General features: G+C 37.1%; 1 protein-coding gene and 2 pseudogenes across 1 annotated transcript in view; 1 reads left to right on the forward strand and 2 right to left on the reverse strand.

Moving 5' to 3' along the window:
- Positions 1 to 14,640, reverse strand: part of LOC133859515 (uncharacterized) — a 30,200-nt gene extending 15,560 nt beyond the window's left edge. Inside the window, exons 1-9 of the mRNA XM_062294934.1 lie at positions 14,383 to 14,640; positions 14,165 to 14,298; positions 11,731 to 11,849; positions 10,662 to 10,707; positions 5,079 to 5,151; positions 4,939 to 4,996; positions 2,632 to 2,727; positions 1,396 to 1,513; positions 1,057 to 1,323 (exon numbers count right to left, since the gene is read on the reverse strand). Of these exons, the coding sequence (XP_062150918.1) occupies positions 1,057 to 1,323; positions 1,396 to 1,513; positions 2,632 to 2,727; positions 4,939 to 4,996; positions 5,079 to 5,151; positions 10,662 to 10,707; positions 11,731 to 11,849; positions 14,165 to 14,260 (873 nt within the window). The 5' untranslated portion in view covers positions 14,261 to 14,298; positions 14,383 to 14,640. The remainder of the gene's footprint in view (positions 1 to 1,056; positions 1,324 to 1,395; positions 1,514 to 2,631; positions 2,728 to 4,938; positions 4,997 to 5,078; positions 5,152 to 10,661; positions 10,708 to 11,730; positions 11,850 to 14,164; positions 14,299 to 14,382) is intronic.
- Positions 11,091 to 11,185, reverse strand: LOC133862096 (U6 spliceosomal RNA; annotated as a pseudogene).
- Positions 14,641 to 16,375: 1,735 nt separating the features above from the next.
- LOC133860520 (amino acid transporter AVT6B-like) lies at positions 16,376 to 19,274 on the forward strand (annotated as a pseudogene).
- The last annotated feature ends 948 nt before the right edge of the window (positions 19,275 to 20,222 follow it).

The raw sequence follows: 20,222 nt of genomic DNA on the forward strand, positions 1-20,222 counted from the left end.
GTTATAGTATTTCTGAAAAATAATGGCTTTTCAGAAGGTCAAACCAACCATACCTCATGTGTCTGTGTGTGTACAAATGTGATCATGTATGCACATATATATGGCATCATACCACTTATTCTCCTATACCTTTATGGACTCAAAAAGATGATGACTTAAGGCCGTAATTCAAGCATGTCACTTCAGCTTAAAGGCCACCACAAGTCAAACCTATGGGATAAAGAGGCTGTCAAAGTCTAACCAAACCTCAGGTTGAGGTGATTATCCAAACTCTAGATAAGTCGAGTTGGTGGGATTGTTTGAGTGGATAAGGTAGGGTACTAATCTTTTCGCACAATCTTTCTTCAATCACCATACATCCAATACAATGGCCATTCATTAAACATGACTTCACAGCAATTTTTACAAGTTGCTCATTATGAAAATCTCTAACTTTGTTGCAAGTTTAGGATTATCATATATCTTTTCCTCTGGATCAGCAACCAATATTGAATTTGATCAATCAGGTTCTCCACTATGTTTACTAATTTATGGGTGCATTAGATATTTCAGTGGAATGAAAGCATTACATTTACTAGATGATGTTGGTTTTCATGTATGTTATTCTTTTATCTGATAAGTATGTCTCTATTTTATAAGAACATCATCAGAGCAAAATCGATAAGATGTCATGGTCATAACTACTATAGAGGAAAGCCAAGAAACAAATGCTGACTCTGTGCACGACTTTACTACACACAAAACTACCAATTTATGTAAGAAACCAAAAGGAAAAAACAGTATGTCTGCAACCAATAAAGAAGACAGTTCTGGAAGGATTATCCTGATTTAAACTTGTACATGTACCATTGTATGTGAGCCCCTATCCCCTATCCCCTCTCTCCAAAACTATCCGACTTATCCACATATGTAGTACTAGACGGCAAACTAGTTATTAGGTAAAATCAAGTGGAATATGAAATTCGAGGTCGCAATTTCCATCAGATAAAAAAACAACCAGAAACCTGAAATATGATAAAAAGTAGGTAGATGATCTGAGATCCATCATCCACTTACAGCGATATGTTTGCTCTGTTTTTCCATCCAAGGAATAAGAAGCAATCTTATTCGTGCAACAGCATCATACCACAGGGAAAGAGCAGCCTCTACACCTGAAGGAGGCCACTGGCTTTTTCCACCATCTGCAAGTGGTGCTAGGATGTTTGAAAGCATATTGCATAGTGCATGGTGAAACTCACTTTTTCGTTTGCTTGGAGAACGGTTGAGAGGGTTTGCTTTTGCCACAAAGGAGGCTGATGCATTCAGCCCACCCTCTGTCTTAACCTGGCAATTACCTTAGGTCAAACCATTGTCTTTTTCATGCCATGTTTACCAGAACAATCAATTTAAACATACCCCAAGCTTTAGATAGCGCATCCCATTTATGATACTAAGTGTTTCACTTCGGGAAACACTAGTGTCAATCCGACGGGCATTGAGTTCCATGAAAAAGCGCTCAGTCATAGAACTAAATCTGTAAAAGGAAAGGGAAAGCACCATAAAATCTAAACATGACAGGACTCCAGAGACACAAAACTAAACAATGATTTTTGCTCCCAAATCATGTTCTTATTATGATTCATTACCATGATCCAGTCAACTAATATATGCATGCCGAAGAATGCTTTTTTGGTTAGAAGCATGCCATAGTCAAAGTACACCTTTTGCCTCATACTTTATAAGCTTTAAAGTACTGCCCGTCAGCATAACACAAATTCCACCAGACAAGACAATGAAGAACTGAGAGTAAAAGCGTGCAATTAATGCAGTACAACCTTATCAATAATATATATCATTCATAAGCTTTAATTTGACAGTTTGAGCAGCATAACACAGATTGAACAATACAAGACAAAGTTCTGAAATGAGATTACTTTTTTTTTTATTGGTGAACAATAAATATTGAAGCCCTGGCAACGACCCTTCAGATACCAAGCCTTGACCACAGCACTACCACAGCTTTAGTGCAGATAAGAGCCAAGGCACAAAAAGAAAATGATGTTGCCAATAAGTCACAAATTGAATAGAGAGCGGATTATTAGAAAGTTGTGTAGGCTTCCTCCGATAAGAGAAGCTAGTTCTTGTCCACAACTTACCCTAAAACCAAGGGTTAAAAAGTAAATATAGGAGTAGGTGCAGTCTTACAGGTAATTATTAATGTGCATTAACAATGACATTTTGGACATATTGAAGTTGTAACGGATGATAATGATCGAATCAGAGGTACAAGGTATGGACGGCTACTTCAGACCATCCACCAAGAAAAAACGCTATTGTTAGGAAAAAGATAAATCTCTCATCTCAAGCTGCCCCAAAAACAATTCAGCATAGGCCATAGATGATGAGACTAAGATATGCCAAACATGACCAAGGATGCATAATTAGGAAACAGCTAAACTAAGTTTAACAAGAACTATTTATGATTTATTCAACTACACAGCAACAACTGCATATCTTATAAATAACAAAACTTTAAAAGATGTGAGAATCTAAATCTATATGTTTCCAAAATGACTTTCATAATGGTTAGGTAATTTTGAATCAGATAACAATCAATAGGATTTTAACTTTTATAGATGCCGATTTCATTACCTGATACGAGATAAGGCACCTAAGAGTTGAGCAACTAGGTCCAGAAGGAGTCCTCGCAAATCAACCAATGAGGGATATTCAACCTGGCTAACAACTCTGTAACAAGATATGCATATGCATGCATCATAAAATTTTCAAGACATGATGATGTGTATTAATCAAGTTCTGAAGTATATGAACTAGTCCATTCTGACCAAAAGAAAAAGAAATAGTCCCTAAATGTCCATGTTACACGTTTCAGTCTAGATAAGGGACATGATTGTACTTAAGTAAATAAATAACAATTAGCAATAATACTATAATAGTGTTACAGAAAACTGTTGATCCTTATATGGCATTATTCTGGATACGATGTTATTCTAAAAATTCCTCAACTAGAACAAAGAGTAAAGCATCAACCAATTCCCTTTTTACTTTTTTTTTTTTTTAAAAAAAAACTTTTGGTAACTAATAAAATTTTTATTAGACAGAGAGACCTTAAGTACACGGGGTATAAAACGAAGGGTCTCCTAAAGATCACAATCTACGTCAAATAGAAAAACATGAGAAAAGAAAAATAGGAATAGTGCTGAAAAGAACACATTCGATTGTACGGCAATCTCAAAAATAAAGTTTTAAGTGCGTTCCTAGAGAGCTCAACACCAACAAAGGTTCAATTATTCCTTTCCCATCTACATAAGACAAAGATTAAGGCAACTAAGAGCAACGACACTTTTTCTTTTTTAAATGAGAGAGAGCAAATCAGAGAGAGCAACAGAGGGGGGAAAGCACAGATTTAGGATCGAAATCCCTTGATTTATGGGATACAAATCAACATTTATCACAAAAGATTTTTATCCTTTAACAATCACGTTCTTCTTCATTGTGATACTGCGAGAGAGTTGTGGAATATGGTGTTTCAAATGTTTAGAGTATAATGGGTTATGTCCGGACAGGTGATGGAGCTCTGGGCGTGCTGGAAATGAAGATTTAGTCAGAATGATTTAAACAATGTGTGGAATGTAATCCCTTCTTGTTTGATGTGGAGCATTTAGAGAGAAAGAAAAGCTCAAAAGTTTCGAAGATTGCAAGAAGGCGAGTTAAGAGCTGCAACTTTGTTTTCTTAAATCGCTCTTCCAGTGGATCTCTGTCAACACCCTTCTCAATATCTCTAGCTTTGTAGATTTTTGTGCTCTCTTTCATCGTTCTTGATCTAGATGAGTGTTCTTCTCTTGTATACGTCATGTGTACTTGGGTTTTGCACCTTGCGCTTTTTAACAAATTTGCTTTACTTATAAAAAGAAACAATATAATGCTGAATTTCTTAAAGATCTTGCATCAAATTGGTATCCAAGTAAGGTTCTGCCACGATGTTTTCACATTATAGGATATCCTGCAGAAGTGATTAGCTTGGAAAGAGGGTAAGGCACTTCTTACAACAGAGACTTTTCCTACAAGATTTTCAGGATGATCTTTTTTTCTTTTTTTCTTTTTTTATAAGTAATAAAACTTTATTAATGAAAGCGTAAGGTGCCCCTAAGTACACAGGAAGCATACACAGCAACAACTAAAGCTAACCCGCAAAAACCCACAAAACCTAGGTGATTTGTGTGTAACGGATTATTCAAGGAAATATTAAATTTTTTAATATCATTAAGTTTTAATCTTTTTATAATTTAACCATCCCTAACTCCTTAAACATCAAATCCCATGCAAGAATCCCTCAAGAACTAGCCGAAGAAAGCTTATACAGTGCTGAATTTCTTAAAGACCCTGCAACACAGTAGAATCTAGGGATAAACTATATAAAGCAAAAACTTTCTATGACAAACGGTAGCAAAGCATCCACCTAAAAAAAGCATTATATTTTTTGCTTTATTCTGTTATATTTGATCCCGAGAGAGATTTCCAACTCCAGTATAGGTCACTAACCTCCACTTGAACCACAAATAACAGGATACAAGTGACCACAACTCTTGTGCTACAGAACAAAGGAGCAACAGATGGTCCACTGATTTTGCTATTACACTAAGACATGCAATACCAATCTACGACACGTCACTTGCATGACAATATGCCCTATGGAGGCACCAATTTTTTCATGTGAAAAGATATTAATTGAATGTGTCAATGACCAGAAATTTTGTACTCTGAAGAAAGCTAAAGCCTAACATAGGTACAGTAGACACTGCAGAGATAAATTAAACAACCAAGTTCGCATAATAGGGACTAGGAAGTCCAGAGTTTGTCAGAAACTAAAGCATCATCAATACGCAGGCCCAAAACAAAAATTAAGCCACCACATAGTTCCCACCTGAAGCAGCTTACCTGTCAGCATTAATTAGCCAGTCAAAAACAAAATTCTCAAGCCCAGACCAGAGCTTCTCTGCAAGGAGCACAATCCAGTATGTCACTACAAGATATACAAATTCAAAGGGAAAAACAACATAACAAAATAATTAACAAACCATTAAGTCCCTCCTGTGGACAGCACTCCACAAATCGAATACATGCCGAGCAAAAAATGCACTCCACTGCAAGCTGAGCCCCACGTAAACACATTGTTCAACTTAGGATCAATAAAACACACTTCTCTCTACAAAATTATGCATTGAAAAGAAATAGTTCTTCCACAATCAAATGATAATTCAGGTTTATCCAGGTTTTTTCTTTCAACCTAGGATAACAAAGGAAAAGGGCAATAGCAATTTTCATTTCTACAAATACCAATTTCACCTGCTTGAATACTTTTCTAGCAAATTTAACCCATCGGAGGCTAATCAGACAAAATATGCACAGTAAGGATTAAATTGAAATGCCTTAACATACAGATGTCATGATAACTAAAACATCAGTACTAGCGCATTGCGTATATCCAAGCCATCTCATTGCCTTCACAGTTTTTTCTCACCACTTCACTTAAGCAGTCCATTGTTTTAATGATAACTAAACTGTTAGTGACTAATAGCTAGGCACAAGCAGTGCATAAGAATCAAACTGGCAAGCAACAAAGACTGCCACACAGTTGAAATGAAGTCGTGATATGATAAATCAAATAAATATCTTTTTTTAATAAGTGATCAAGTAATTCTACGTTTCACCAACTAATGATACATGTAAAGGAAAAATATAAAAAAGCCCCATAAACTAACAGCCGATTTTAGAATAGCCCCATGAAATTCCAAGTGTACTAATGCGATCCATCAAACTACCAAAGTATGCCAAAAATGCCACTTTTGTCAAAATATTTCAATAATACCCCTATTCTCTTAAAAACTAACAAAAAAATGACTAAACTAAAAATCGCTCACTGCGAAATAAAAAATAATTAAAGTTCTTTAAGGTAGGCAAAATATAACAATTTAGTCATTGTAGTCAAATTCCGTCAAAATACTTAACAGATTATGTTAGTGTCAACGTTAATACCAATAAAATAATGACAAATGTCACTCTTATTAAAAAAATATATTATTTTTTTTTAATTAAAAAATTTTAAGTTTTTAATTTTTTAATTTCTTAGCTTCTTAGTTTTATACTAATAGTTTTTTAAAAAAATTTCTTTATTTAAAAAAAAATATAGTTTTTTATTCATTTTTTATTTTAGTTTTTAAGAGAATAAGTGAATTATAGGAATATTTCGACAAAAGTGACCTTTTCGGTACACTTTTGTAGCTTGATAGGTTACATTAGTGTACTTGAAAATTAAGGAGGCTATTCTAAAATCGACTGGTAGTTCAGGGGGCTTTTTTATATTTTGCCCTACATTTAATATATTTTTCTACCCACCTTCAAGAATATTATTAGATATAAATATATATTCCCCGAGGTATGAACTCCCACCTTCAAATTTTAACCTACTCATAAAGAACCCAAGGCTCACAATATTTAAGTTCTTTGTTACAATGTCTCTTTTAAGTTTTACCCCAGTCACTTGGTTATAAAAATCTTTTAATTAATCCCAAAAACTAACTCATACATCAGAATAATTTAGCTTTCCTGTTCCATGTCTATCTTCTTTTTTTTTTTGATAAATAATAAAATTTGATAATCCCGTGTATTAGGGTTGTGCCCCTCTGCGCTTTTTATTGAATTTGAAATTACTTATAAAAAAAAAAAAAAAAATTATAAAAAAAATGTGAGGCGCCCCTAAATACACATTAAGTATACACATAAACAACCAAACCAAGCCAAAGAGAAACCCAACAAACCCGCAAGAACCTAAAGCCCTCAAACCCGAACCCCACATGGAGCACTCGACTTTACATCATATGAGCCTTGCCTTTCCATTGCCGAGAGGATGCGCTTGCATTGCCATAGCTGATGGAGCTTTTCAAATTTAACAACTCCCTTCTACCTTTAGATTTAGGACGCGCAACCTTTGCTTCCCGATAAAAATCCTCTTCCATAACATCCGAAATTGCCAAGGATGGATCCTCATCCTCTTCACTATCTCACGCCCAATCCAGGGGCATGTTGGGCGGAAAAACACCCAAAGGATGAGAGAAGAAGAGAGGCGTGGGAAGAGAAACATAAGCAATTGAAGAAAGCACAAAATGGGCAAAACCCCTGTTCCATGTCTATCTTTGCCAGTCATTCAATTTATCTTCAATCTTCAAGCTTTGAACTAATTCTTTAGATAGTTTCAAACAAATCTTTCATTTGCAAACAATTTTAACTTTAGAACAATCACTCTGATAATGATGATGACACCATCACATTAATGGGAATAAAAGTAACTAATTTTTTTTTTTGATAAGTAATAACCTCGTTTTATTAAAAGCGTCAGGCGCCCCTTAGTATACTGGCAGTATACAAGAGAAAACGCAATGCTGGAAAACGAAAAAAAAATAGCCCAAAAAAAGAAAGAAAGAAACCCACCAAACAAACCCACAAGAACCTAAGCCTACAAGCACAAAGAACCTGAAACCAACCCACAAGGAACACACAAGAAACCCACCCAAAAACCCACAGGAACCTACACCCTAAAATACAACACTCGCAGCCCACAAGCAACCCACAAACTACATAACCTGAGCCTTTCCTCTCCTACTCCTAGAATGCACACTCGCAATGTCGTAGTTTATGGAGCTCTTTAGATTCTACAGTTCTCTCCTTCCTTTGATCTTATACCGCTTCCCCATACTACCCCGATGAAAATCTTCCTCAATGGCATCCAACAAAGCCAGGGCCGAATCTTCATCCTCAGCACCATCCGACTCCCACTCCAAGTGTAAGTCGGGAGGAAAAACGCCCAAGGGGTGAGGAGAATCACCTTCCTCTCCCTAATCCCACAAAACAATCTCCCCAGATGGGCTAAACCCTACCGGCCACTCCTGAGATTGGATCAAACCACAGTCCCGACCAAAGCCTGAGAAGATGTACCCAAACACTGCGTCATCGGCGACCTCAAAGCTGTCATTGCCTCATCAATCAAGGAAATATCCAACTTACTAGCTTTGGCCTTCGATTTCCGTTGATACCTCATGACCGATTGGGTTTCAGACGGGTAAATGGGAGCCCCACTATCCGCCATCATCGGAAGAGACAAGCGAATCCTTTCTCCCAACGCAGCCGCCCCCAAAGAGGGACCCACAAATCCTTTAGAGTCCGAACCCAACCCCCCAAGCAGACATAGGGTTGAGTCACAAACTGACACATCCGACCGCAGGTTGGGCTTCGCCGCCCACTCTGAGGCAAACGGATCTTCAACCACCGCCGTGCACAAGCTAGGACTTGCGCTGGAGAACTCGCTAGTATCCGACAACCCTCCACCCATGCCGGTCGTCGTCTTCACCTCCGACCTAGACCCATCTTGCTGGGCCAAAGCAGGATGAGCGAAGAAAACCGAATTCTCCACCGGAGAAGAACCCCCCATCAACGACGAGCTTGACTTGAACACCGGAAGAGTAGAAGACGACCCGTCCAAGGCTTCCGGCGCCGAAGAACCCAATCCCGACATTTCAGAGTCCAACCCCGCTTCGTTGAGTCCACAAACCTTATCCGGGAAAGACCTCTTAGCCTTCTTGGGGTTGGGCTTAAGGCCCAACTTCCTAGAACCATCCCTACAACGTGGCCTTCTAAGCACAGCAGATGAGAACCTGCACTGGCCCAGTTTCAGCCCAACAGAAGAAATCCTGTTCCAGCCCACGTTAGACCCACTCACCCAATCCAGCCATACACCAACCTGCTCGAGGATCTTTCTGCAGAATGAGACGTCGCAGTCCCTTGTTCTGCACTCTCTGCCTTTTCGAACACTGGAGCCATCGACACAAAGGTCTTTACCCACCGGATCAAAATGGTTTCTCTCCCAAGCAGAACAGTCCACCACCCGCAGGACTATCGCGCAAGACCACTCCTTTATCGGGAATTGCTCCTCCTCGCACCAGGCCACCTCCTCCTGCGAGACCAGAATCCAGCCACCAAGAGCATGGATGGTTGGCGGCGAGCGAACCGCCTTCGCGAAAGACAGTGGACCCGCTGCATTTCCCATACAATCCCCCACCTTCTTCCCCCTTACCTTCTCCTCCGGCGAGGAAACACCGAACCCGTACCCTACCGAAGAACCAAGAAATTCTATAGCCTTATGCAACTCACTAATAAACTTAAGCCAACCCCAACCACTCCGCCCCTCAGGAATACGAAGGAACCCTCTCTGAACGCCCACCCCATAGACCGCTACCTCCACAAACTGGCAATTAGTGTTACCTCCAATACGAACTATCGTCACCTTCGCCCCCTCCCTGAAAGATTTGACAAAATCAGACAGACCATGACCACCCATCAACACCTCCATAGTCGAAACCAGCCATTCGATGCACTGGTTACTAAGGAGTACCGCACCATAATAAAATTTCCGCTTTTCTTCCACCCTTAGCACTGACGCCCCTTCAATAACTGAGAAAGCAAACGCTTTTGCCTCCACCAGAAATCGTCTATCCATCCCTCAACTTCTCACCATGTCCAAGTTCCCGGAGAGAGAACCGAATAATAAAATATCCATCAACTCTAGACTAGTTGTGAATGTAATCTACTAGGACTCTAGAGTTAGACGTTCAGATTAGATAGTTTGTTTCATGTAAAACACATCTAGTGATTATCTAGATGTTTTGGATTCTTCTATAAATACAACTACTGCCATACATGTTTAGTATGCAGAATTACAAACAATCTAAATCTCTATAATGCGTTTATGTTTTTATAGAAGAGAGGAGGTTGTGGACGTGGTTGTATTTGTCTGAAAACCTTGGGCAAAGCTGCAACGTGTTGAGTGAAATCCGCTCAAAAAATGTTACTAATTAATGTAACTAATAAATCTTAAGATGTTTCTAATTAATGTTAATTCTTAAAGTCTTAGTCAAATCTACCAATATCCAGTAGTCTAGTAAGATACTAAAGACTAAAGAGTCAGTAAGAGGGTCATCATTTAATCAGTCAAGTCTTTTCTGTCTTTGGCTATGGGAGAAGTCATGAGTGTTCTAAAATTCTATAAATGTGCAATTTTATGCTTTTAGAGATAAGAAATGAAATTTCAGTTTCTGATTTTTTTTTTTTTGGCTATGAAACAAAGTTGTATTCTCTTCAATAATAGGATTAGACTTTGAAACCAAAGTCTGTCCACGGAGGCAGAGTGGAGTGATGGACTCCTCCCTCGCCTAAATCCATCTATATCGTCCCAACCTATAAAATACCAAAATTATTTTCTGTTTTCCTGGCCTGGATTTTCAAAAGGTCTTCAATATGGAGTTTAAGAAGTAAATTGATCGCAATACATTGACCACATCTAGAGGTATATATATAACAACCAAGGGACTTGGAGTGTTTTTAGGCTGCTGAAATACATCTTTCTGTACACAGGCATAGATAAAGTAACGATTTTTCAAAATATGCTCTGATAATGACATCTATTAAGTGATAATAAGTAATTAAGGGCAACCAATTGCATTACTGCAACAGGTTCATGACCGTCAACATGCATTAAATAAAATAAAAAATTATTCAGTCTGCTAACTGGAAAAAAAATTCACAAGCAAGCTACCAATCACAGCACATACCTTCCTTTGGAATGTAGATGCATCGTTTGCTCCTTTTGGGGACTCACTGCAATGAAAAAGAAAACCCACAAAAAACTATAATCAAAACACGAACACCAAATAAGATCATATTGATAGTTTCATGCAAGAATGACAATAGCATCACAAATAAATAAATAGGAGGTTCAATTCCACACTGATTGTAGTCAATCAGACTCTTTCACCAGGTTGTCTGGGTAAAAGGACCTTACATATTCATTAGAAAAAAAAAAAGAAAAAAAAGAAGAAGAAGAAGAAGAAGAAGAAAAAAAGAAAAAAAGTACCTTAGATGGTTCCCCATAGTATCTTTCTTTTTTTATATAAGTAATCGCAAATTCATTAAAAGGCGCAACCTACTAGAATATGAGACAGCAGCCCAAAGAAAGAGAGTCTTTTTTTTTTTAAAGAAGTAAAAAATCGGACCAATTCTCGATTTAGGCATGTCATGCTTGTGCAGGGACATGCTAATCTTCACTGTAACATGCTCCAGGCTTAAAGAATAAAGCCTTTAATTCCAGTAACCCATAGTATCGTTCTTAAGTTGGATTGAATTTGTCAATTTAATATCCCTTTGAAACGTACAATCCCGTGTATTAACAAGATATACCTGATAATTCTCTTCGGCCAAAATGCTATGAGTAAAAACAGGACATATTGCTCTGATATGTAATGTGATGCAGGATAACAAAATAAAAAAGGAAACCATGTAAAAACTAGAAAAATAAGTCGCAAATATCAAAACCACGTAATCAAAAACTCAAAATAAGACTGGTAACTGTTATAGTCCATTCTAGCAGATCCAGATTTTTTTTTTTTTTTTTGATAAATAAGTAAACAAAAAAACAAAAACAAAAACTCAAATTACACTATCTGACCACATTCAACACACCAATATTTATGATTATCATGAAATAATTAAGAGCTTATCTACAAGACTAGACATGACAGTGAAAAACAAAAATCAAGAATACAAAATTGGCTAGAATTATTAAAAAAAAAAATGCAAGGAAAAAAAAAGATTCAAAAAGGTAAACATGGGGATTTGGTACACCTTTCTCTCCATCTGAGAAGAGCTTCTAGAAGAGGTACAGGTGTATGACGTGCAATCATTGCTAAGGAATCCAGAACTTGCTCATAGGCAGGGTCCGATGGTCGGAGGTACTGTCCATCCTGTGATTTGCCCGAGTAACAAGAATTTTTTTTTTTATATATAAGTAAATGCAAATTTTATAAATAACAGCGTAAGGTGCCCCTAGTACACACGAAGTATAAGAGAATTATGAAATACATTAGATGAATATCAATCTCTATTAGAAAAACAGCATCCACCAGTTGTTTTGCATGGTTTAATATGTAAAGAAAATGCATTTAATAATAATACCAAGTAGAGATTTTACATGAATAACTAATCAAAGAGAATAAATCATTGTTGTCCATATGATACACATACCAATGAAGAGAAGTAGAAAGAGTAATGCTAGAAACCACACTTTTATCCATCATTATCCCACTCTGCTGACGTGGTTGTGCCAATCAACCCTTGGATCGTTTCCAAGGGTTGATTGGCACTACCACATCAGCAGTGTGGAATAGTAGTTGAATAAAAGCGTCTTTTCTAGCATTACTCAAGTAGGAAATATGCCATGAAATTGTGTACATGCTTTGACACAACGATTTATCTCTTGTAACCTTCTTAATACTATATCTTTCTTTCTTTCTTTTTCTTTACAATGGTTTAAGATCAAGTATAAGAAATCCAACAAAACATTCTTAATAATTTTACCTTGCAGTAGATAATTTGATGTAAGATCTTGCTTATTCAAGTTTCAAAAAGAATCATTTTCATGTATGACTAAAATTATGTTCTACTTTGTGCCCTACTCTTTTTAAACAGGCCAATCCCAAATCTGAAGGAATGAGGATGGTTGTGGTAAGTTGACGGTGAACATCAAACTTGCATCTTATAGGTAACCTAGTTGAGGCATCCCATACTAGTGACGCATTACATCAAACGCCGAATACAATGACAGCAAGCAAGGGCCGGACTTTCTTTATAAGCTACACACCCAATTCAGCAATGAATTTAATAGATTACATGTTTTTCAGGGAGAAAAAAAATTGGATATCTAACTCGTCAATCTCGCCTTCTTCCATATAGATCTCATTGATGCTAACTACTTCTCAAGCAAGCACTGGGTGGACTTAAAAAAAAAAAAAAAAAAAAAAAAAAAAAAAAAAAAAAAAAAAAAGCGGTACACAGTTATCAGTGAAAAACCAGAAAGCTGGCAAGAATGATCTTCAGAGTAGTACTATCACCACTTTTTATCAAAGAACTCTTCTTCCAATAAGACAAGCATTCATATCACCTCTCCACCAGCAGATTCTGTACAGTAAAGGTTTTGAAAGGAGCTAACTAGAGGGGCCCTGAAAATTTTTTTCAGAGAACAATTACTCCAGCATCTGTCCTATACCAGGAAAATCAATGAACACATAAGGAGGCCAAAGCTTCTTCCATCAAAATCTCATATGGCACCCAGAAACTTCAAGTCACTAACACCAGTTTCAAGCATAACGACCAAAACCAGTTCACGCTGCCTCCTCTATTACTGAAGCCTATTTCATATAAGAACAAGTTCAGTACCGAGTAGACGTCCAACAAAGTTCAGGCAAAGCACCAACTAGGCTCGTTTGAGTGTGCGATTTTTTGAAAAATTGTGAATACAGAGAGAATTTGTTTTTTGAAATTATGTTTGGATGGTTTAGAAAACCTAAGACAAAATTAGAAAAAGTTGGATAAAATCTTAGTAGAATTTGATATTTGAAAAACAGTAATTGAAAAAATTTTCCCACCCAAACATGCCATTAAATAACCATGAAGAAGTATGAAGAAGGTCCCACAGATTACCCATTCACTGTCTCTCATACTATTTCTATATCCTCAGACCTTCAGATGAGAAAAACAGAAAGACAGTCTGAGCTGGTACCAACTCCAAAACCCTCAAACCGAAGCTTGTCCATAGTATCCCTCAAACAACTATTTGGACTGGATGGTTTATATAAATTCACCATGTTTAAGCATGATATTCAAATGACCACTCCAAGTAATGTCCAAGTTCAAAAAGATCAAATCGTGACAGCTTGTGGGATAGGTACTTATGCGTACCACTACAAAGTCCTAGGCCAGTCTACACAAGCATAAACTTTAGCTCTACAACAAATGTATTGCGCTTGAGAAGACAATATCTTTGCAACTTTCAACCCCTCTTTCAACTCTATAACAGCACCCAAAAGTTAGAACCTCATATTCCCATTTCCAATCACCACAAACCTCGTGATCCAATATACAAAGTTACAAACATTGTCCTACATAGCATTTGGCATTCCATAAACAACAGCAAAAAACTACCACAACTAAATTGTGCAAATGGGTGTCCATCTCTGCCAAAATCCATGGCTTTTCAGCAAACATAAAGCAAGAATTGAACCTGTGCTTGGGCAGTTTCGATGCGTCTCCGAGCGAGCGGAAGGAACCGCTGCAGCAGAGCGTCCACTATCAACTTGGCAGCGCTCCCTGCCTTCATTTTCTCCTTCTTCTTCAGCTCCGACTCAATTGCACCCACTTCACACCCAATAGAACACGCAATCAAATTGTAAGAGTGGGAAAAGATTGTGAATTGAAGAGAGAGTGCGAAAGAAGTATTACCTGAAGAATTGTGAGAGCGCAATGATGGAGGAGCTGCCTCCGCTAAGGGAATGTGTTGGAAACCCTCAGAATTAGACTCATAATTCGTTTTGGTTTTGACCAAGGAACAGAGAGTTCAGGAGGATCTAGCACCGAACCCTAGACCTCCTGTTCTCCAGCTACGATCAACGGGAAATGAAACTTTGATTATAATATCTTTCTTTGTGTTTTTAAGATTTGCTTCTGCTTTTGTTTTGTTTTCTTGTACAGAAGCGTTACAGAGCAAATCGCAGAGTTTCTGAATAAACAGAGTGTACTTTTATTTTCTCTCTTTTCTTTTTCTTTTTTTTCTTTTTTTTTTTTATTAAAAAAAATAAAAGAAAAAGAAAAAGCCTTAATTAAATTTACATAACATCATTAAAATTGTGTACAAAAGGATTACAGTATTTTGTAATAATTTTTTTAGGAGAATAATATTTCTATAGCCAATAATTCGTAGTTAGAATCCTAATGGTGTTTAACAATAACTAATACACTTTAACATGGGATAAGTAAAAGGGCTTCAAAAAACAAATATATGAATATTGATACAATAGCACGGGACTATGAAGGTCAGGTGATTGCAGCTAAAGGCTAAATCATATGTGTAAGGCAGGAGCCCGCGATAATAGAAGCCCAAGCAGCATTGGAGAAGTAGAATTCAGTTGCAATTTGGGACTTCATAATATTATTTTAAAGGGAATTCTTTGCAAGTGGTTAACGCTGCAAGGGCAAATGACCCAAATTGGTATAGATACGAGCAACTGGTGGCTAATATACGAGTTGTTTTTTCAACTCAGTAGTTTTTGGCAAATTAGACATATTCGAAGAGCAGCAAATTATGCGACTCATGGCCTTGTTAAGACAGCAGTAAAATTAATCATGGATAAAGTATGAATCGAGAAAATACCTGAGAGTATCCGTGATATTGTTTTTGATAATTTGAGGGGTCATAGTGCTACACGTTAAGGGGACTACTTTAAGAATGGCTGGTAATTTGATGGTTTTTTTTGTAATTTTCCCTTTATTTTTTTTGTTTAAAAAAAAAACTCAAATTAAAAATAAAAAAGAAGAAGAAAGCGTGAAAATTGGTGAGTAGCTGACAACCCCTAACAATATCATTTAGGTTTCTAATTTTCCTTTTTTCTAAAAAAAAAAGTGTGAGATAAAAATATAAAATAATACAAGCTTCTTCTTTTTTTTTTTGAAAAATATAGTATATTCATTTAGGAATATCTATTCCTCTTTGTAAGGAAATATTCCAAAAAAATAGACCATTACCAAACGAGGATTGAAATGGAACACAAATATAAGATGATTGTGCTCTCCAACAACAAATCCGTAAAAAAAAAAAAAAAAAAAAATGTCAAAATTTGAAACTTGAAATTAGGAAATTGGTTCATAATTGGTATAAAATGACCTTGTCATATATATATATTGGACAAGAGCCAAGAAAAGGACCGCATAAAGCAGTAGAAAAATACTAAAAAAATACGTAATTTACACACCTATTACACACTCCATGTGAGGAGAGGGTGTGTAAAGAGTATTTTTGTATTATCCCTCAAAGTGGTAAAGCCATATTATAGGCACCAAAACAAAGAACGAACATGAACATGACTCTCGCGAGGTCATTCAATCCTACACAAACTCCCAAAAAAGAGGTTGCGGATAGGGGTATGACCATCGAAAGACCCCTCAATCCTACTTAAATAGGTAGAGAGGTATGACTCTCGTGAGAACCTTCAACCTTATTAAAGTCTTTAATAAAAGAAACATAGGCAAAAACATAATCCTCGAAAGATCTTTTAACCTTACCCGAACTTATGCTAGATATAGGCAACAACCACCGAATTTTTTTTATTTTTTTTTTAAAATTTTTTTTATTTTTTTTATTTTTTTTTGAGGAGGAAGAGGCACCGCCAAATACATAATATAATGATTATAATCTGTCACCAAGGAGTTTAAACTCCGAATGCCAAAGTTTCCGCTAACCTTTAAAAACACCTTAAACAGGGAGACCACCCATAAACAACAAAAACAAAATTAATAAAGAAAGCCCAGCAACAGCGACAGCAACAGCAACACCAGCAGATGGAGCGACAGTGGCGGAGGACAGTGGTAACTGGACGGAGCGTGCAAGCTATGCGCCGGCGCGTGGGGGCCGTTGAGGACGCGGAAGGTGTTCGTGGGGGCCCTTGAGCTTCTGTTTCAGCTGATAGTTACTGATTCGTAGTCATTCCTGGTGCCTGGTGCCAAATGCTTTCGTACTCCTCACAACGGAAACGACATGGAACAAACGTCGTCCACACGTGATATGTCTCAGCGAATCGCCGCAAAATTTGGCTAGTGCGACCTTCCCGTCAAACGGGTATATGCATTTATGTGTCTCTTTGAATGACAGTTGAATGTAAACGTTACTGTCTTATTGCATTTCCGTATTGGAATTCTCTAAATTTGTTGATCTTATGGTACCCATTTGTTTTGTAGTCACTGTATAGTCGTTGTTGGTTTACGTTTCATGTTCATTGGTTCAATTAGTCTTCTGTTTATGGGTATTTTACTGTTAGACCGGTTGACGCTGTTAACTCACTGTGAACTAAACCCACTCAGATTTTTGTTTGCTTTTGTTAACAAGAGATTAGTTATTTGAAGAGTGTTTTAAAGATTTCGTTTCTGTTGTTTTTATGTTTATGGGTCTCAACCATACCAGCATCAAATGCAAATTTGTTTTGTTTAGATATTTCTTAATTGAGAAGCAGTGTGGGGGCGTTTGTTTTATGTAAACTGCTTTTTTGATACTAGGAATAGACTCTCTCCAGAATTTGCGAATCTTGGAATGTGAGTACCAAGTTTTGTAAGGAGTTTTTATAGAAAGATTTGGGTTTTCTTTCAGAGTTTCGTGAAGGGGTACACCTTTTTGGAGTTCAAATTTTGTAAATTGAGCTATCAAAGTGACATCTATGAGCTTCAATCTTTGGTATGTTGTACTGAACCAGTAGAATATGACTATTGAAAATCTTGAGAACATTTCACAAAAAGATGAACAGGTTGGTGATGAGAGAGCTCCCTTGTTATCCACAAGTCAAGATGAAGAAGCAGGGTATAGTAAATTTCATGGTTCTGTCTTCAATTGGTCATGTACCGTTGTTGGTTCTGGAATTATGAGCCTGCCCGCAACCTTGAAAGTATCGGGGCTTGTCCCAGGGTTGCCCTGATTATACTTGCTGCATTCCTGACTGAGGCATCCATTGACATGTTGCTGAGATTTAGCAACATTGGCGAAGCCTTTGCAAAGATTGGGAAGGTATTCCTTCAAGTATGTGCTATCATCAACAACATTGGTGTTCTTATTGTGTATTTGATTATAATCGGTATACTTCAATGCTTCCCTTTCTTCTATATGCCTTTTGTTTTCTTACAATCTCAAACTATCATTTATCACTGCTTGGTGTGACATATATATTACCTTATACTTTTCCTTATATCAAATCTTTGTAAATTACCAACTTAATGTAGATATTATTTATTTGACCCAGAGGATGTGCTTTCGGTATCAACTTTGAGTGGGGTTCATCATTCCTGCGTTCTGGAAGAGTGGTTTGGAGAACATTGGTGGACTGGACGTGCTTTTCTTCTTGTTGTATTAACTCTTGTTATATTTGTTTCATTTGATATGCTTTAAGCGCATTGGGTTGTACTTTTTTCTTCATTAATTCTGGACAATTACCTTGCTCTGCTTAATATAGTACTGCCGGTACTGTATATGATTTAATTTTCTTGGTAGTCCATAATGCTTTCCAACCAATATGATATTCCTTCAAATTTTGGCTGCAAATTCATTGAGATTTTCATCAGCTATATCATTTTCTCTGGTAGTTGTGTTCCTTGTTATTGTCATTGGAGTAACAATTTACAAATTGATAATGGTTTCCAAGAATCTCTGACTTGGCATCCTTTTGTGATCTCTTCACTGCTGTCCCTGTGCTTGTTTTTGCTTATGTCTGCCACTATAATGGTAAGCAGCTTACTTCTCCTTATACACATATTATTGCTTCCACAGTGTGTTTTTTGTGGCTTGTGATCTGTGTACACTACTAGGTTGTGATCTGTATCCAGATTGTATGATAGGTTACATAATGTATTTCTTTTTGGTAAGTACATGTGGTAATTGTATGATATGATACATAGCGTGTTTCTTTTTGTGTGTGAACTTAAACACACCACATGCAATTACCAAAATCATTTCAGGGCAAAATAACACCATTAATATACATTCTGTCAAGCTATCATCCGTTTCTCATATTTTTTACTTGTGCTTTTAGTTTTCATCACATTTGTGTTTTAAGAACCTGATTGAATATATGCAGTTCACACACAATTGAGAATGAACTTGAAGATTATTCTCCTTGGATGCAAGGAGTTGTATGGATTTCACTTGCACTCTGCACCACTGTTTATGTGATGACAGGCTTATTTGGGTTCCTTCTCTTTGGTGACTCAACTCTTTCCGACTTGCTCTCCAACTTTGACACTGACGTCAGTGTCCTGTTTCCCAATTCCCATACAGTTCCCTCTTCAACGACGTTGTTCATATAAGCTACGTAGGACATATCATACTCGTATTTCCCTTTACATGCTTTCCATTGAGGCTCTACTTCAATGGTCTGATTTTTTCCTCAGCCAGGCCTTTTACTTTAGATAGCTTGAGATTTGCAATAGTCAGTATAGGATTTGTTGTAATTGTTATCTCGAGTGCAATATTTATAACCACCGTATGGGTGGCTTTTGAGTTTAGTGGAGCAACTGTTGGGCTACTGCTGACATTCATCTTTCCTGTTTCCATTACTCTCAAGTTCATATTTTCTCTTTAAGCTTAAATGTGTGGAAAAATTACCTTTATATCTTCCTGCAGCTGAGTATCTTAGTTTTAGAAATAAACATGACTTCTTTGCAATCCATTTGAATAATCTAGTATGTGGATAAAGGTCTATGTTTGTACTCACAATATATAGAATTAAATATCAGGGTCACTTCTACTGGGGCTGCCAGTTTGACTTAAATAATTGTCTACTTTCAAAAAAGAAAAGAAAAGGGCTACACATCTAGTAAATGAATTAATGGTAGTGACATTTCTGGAGGGTTATAATATGAGTAATGTTATTTTTTACACCCATTTCACGTCGGCTAATGTGGCGTATTTTAAGTGGCTGATATGCTACGTAGATGCGTGCACTTCTAGTCGATGTCTTCAAAATGATCAATTTGTCTAAACAAAATATCTTACTGCGTTAGTTTTCACGCCCAATATTGTCTTGGCACACAAGCCAAGAAGGGGCATATTAGAACCAACGGTTTTTTAAACGGTCAAGATGATGGGTAGCCTAGATAGACATATATTGTGACAACAAGAAAAAGAGGTTGCACTTCCACATGTGAGTAAATTGCTCTGAGCTAATTTTATCCCATGTGCCTTTTCATGGTCTCTACCTCCTTACAACAATGGATTATGTTGTACTCTCATGCACTTTCCTTCAAGCACTTTCCTATTGGCTGGAAAATTCTGATGCATATATCTCTACCGAGGAGATAACATAAGGTAAACATGCCCATGCTTTCCAGAAACGACATTCAATGTGATAATGTAACCTCAACCTCAATAAGTCAATTCCTCGATTGTTGTAGAAACTAGAAAGGTTTCAGTCTATCCTCATTCTTTTGGTGGTTGGCATACCTGCCATTCATAATTGAAGTGGGACACCATGCCTTGCATTCTATTAAGCATTGAGCAGAGCTTGGAAAACCCCAAGACCCATAATGGA

Source organism: Alnus glutinosa, chromosome 2 (genome assembly GCF_958979055.1).
Source record: "Alnus glutinosa chromosome 2, dhAlnGlut1.1, whole genome shotgun sequence".
NCBI lineage: Eukaryota > Viridiplantae > Streptophyta > Magnoliopsida > Fagales > Betulaceae > Alnus > Alnus glutinosa.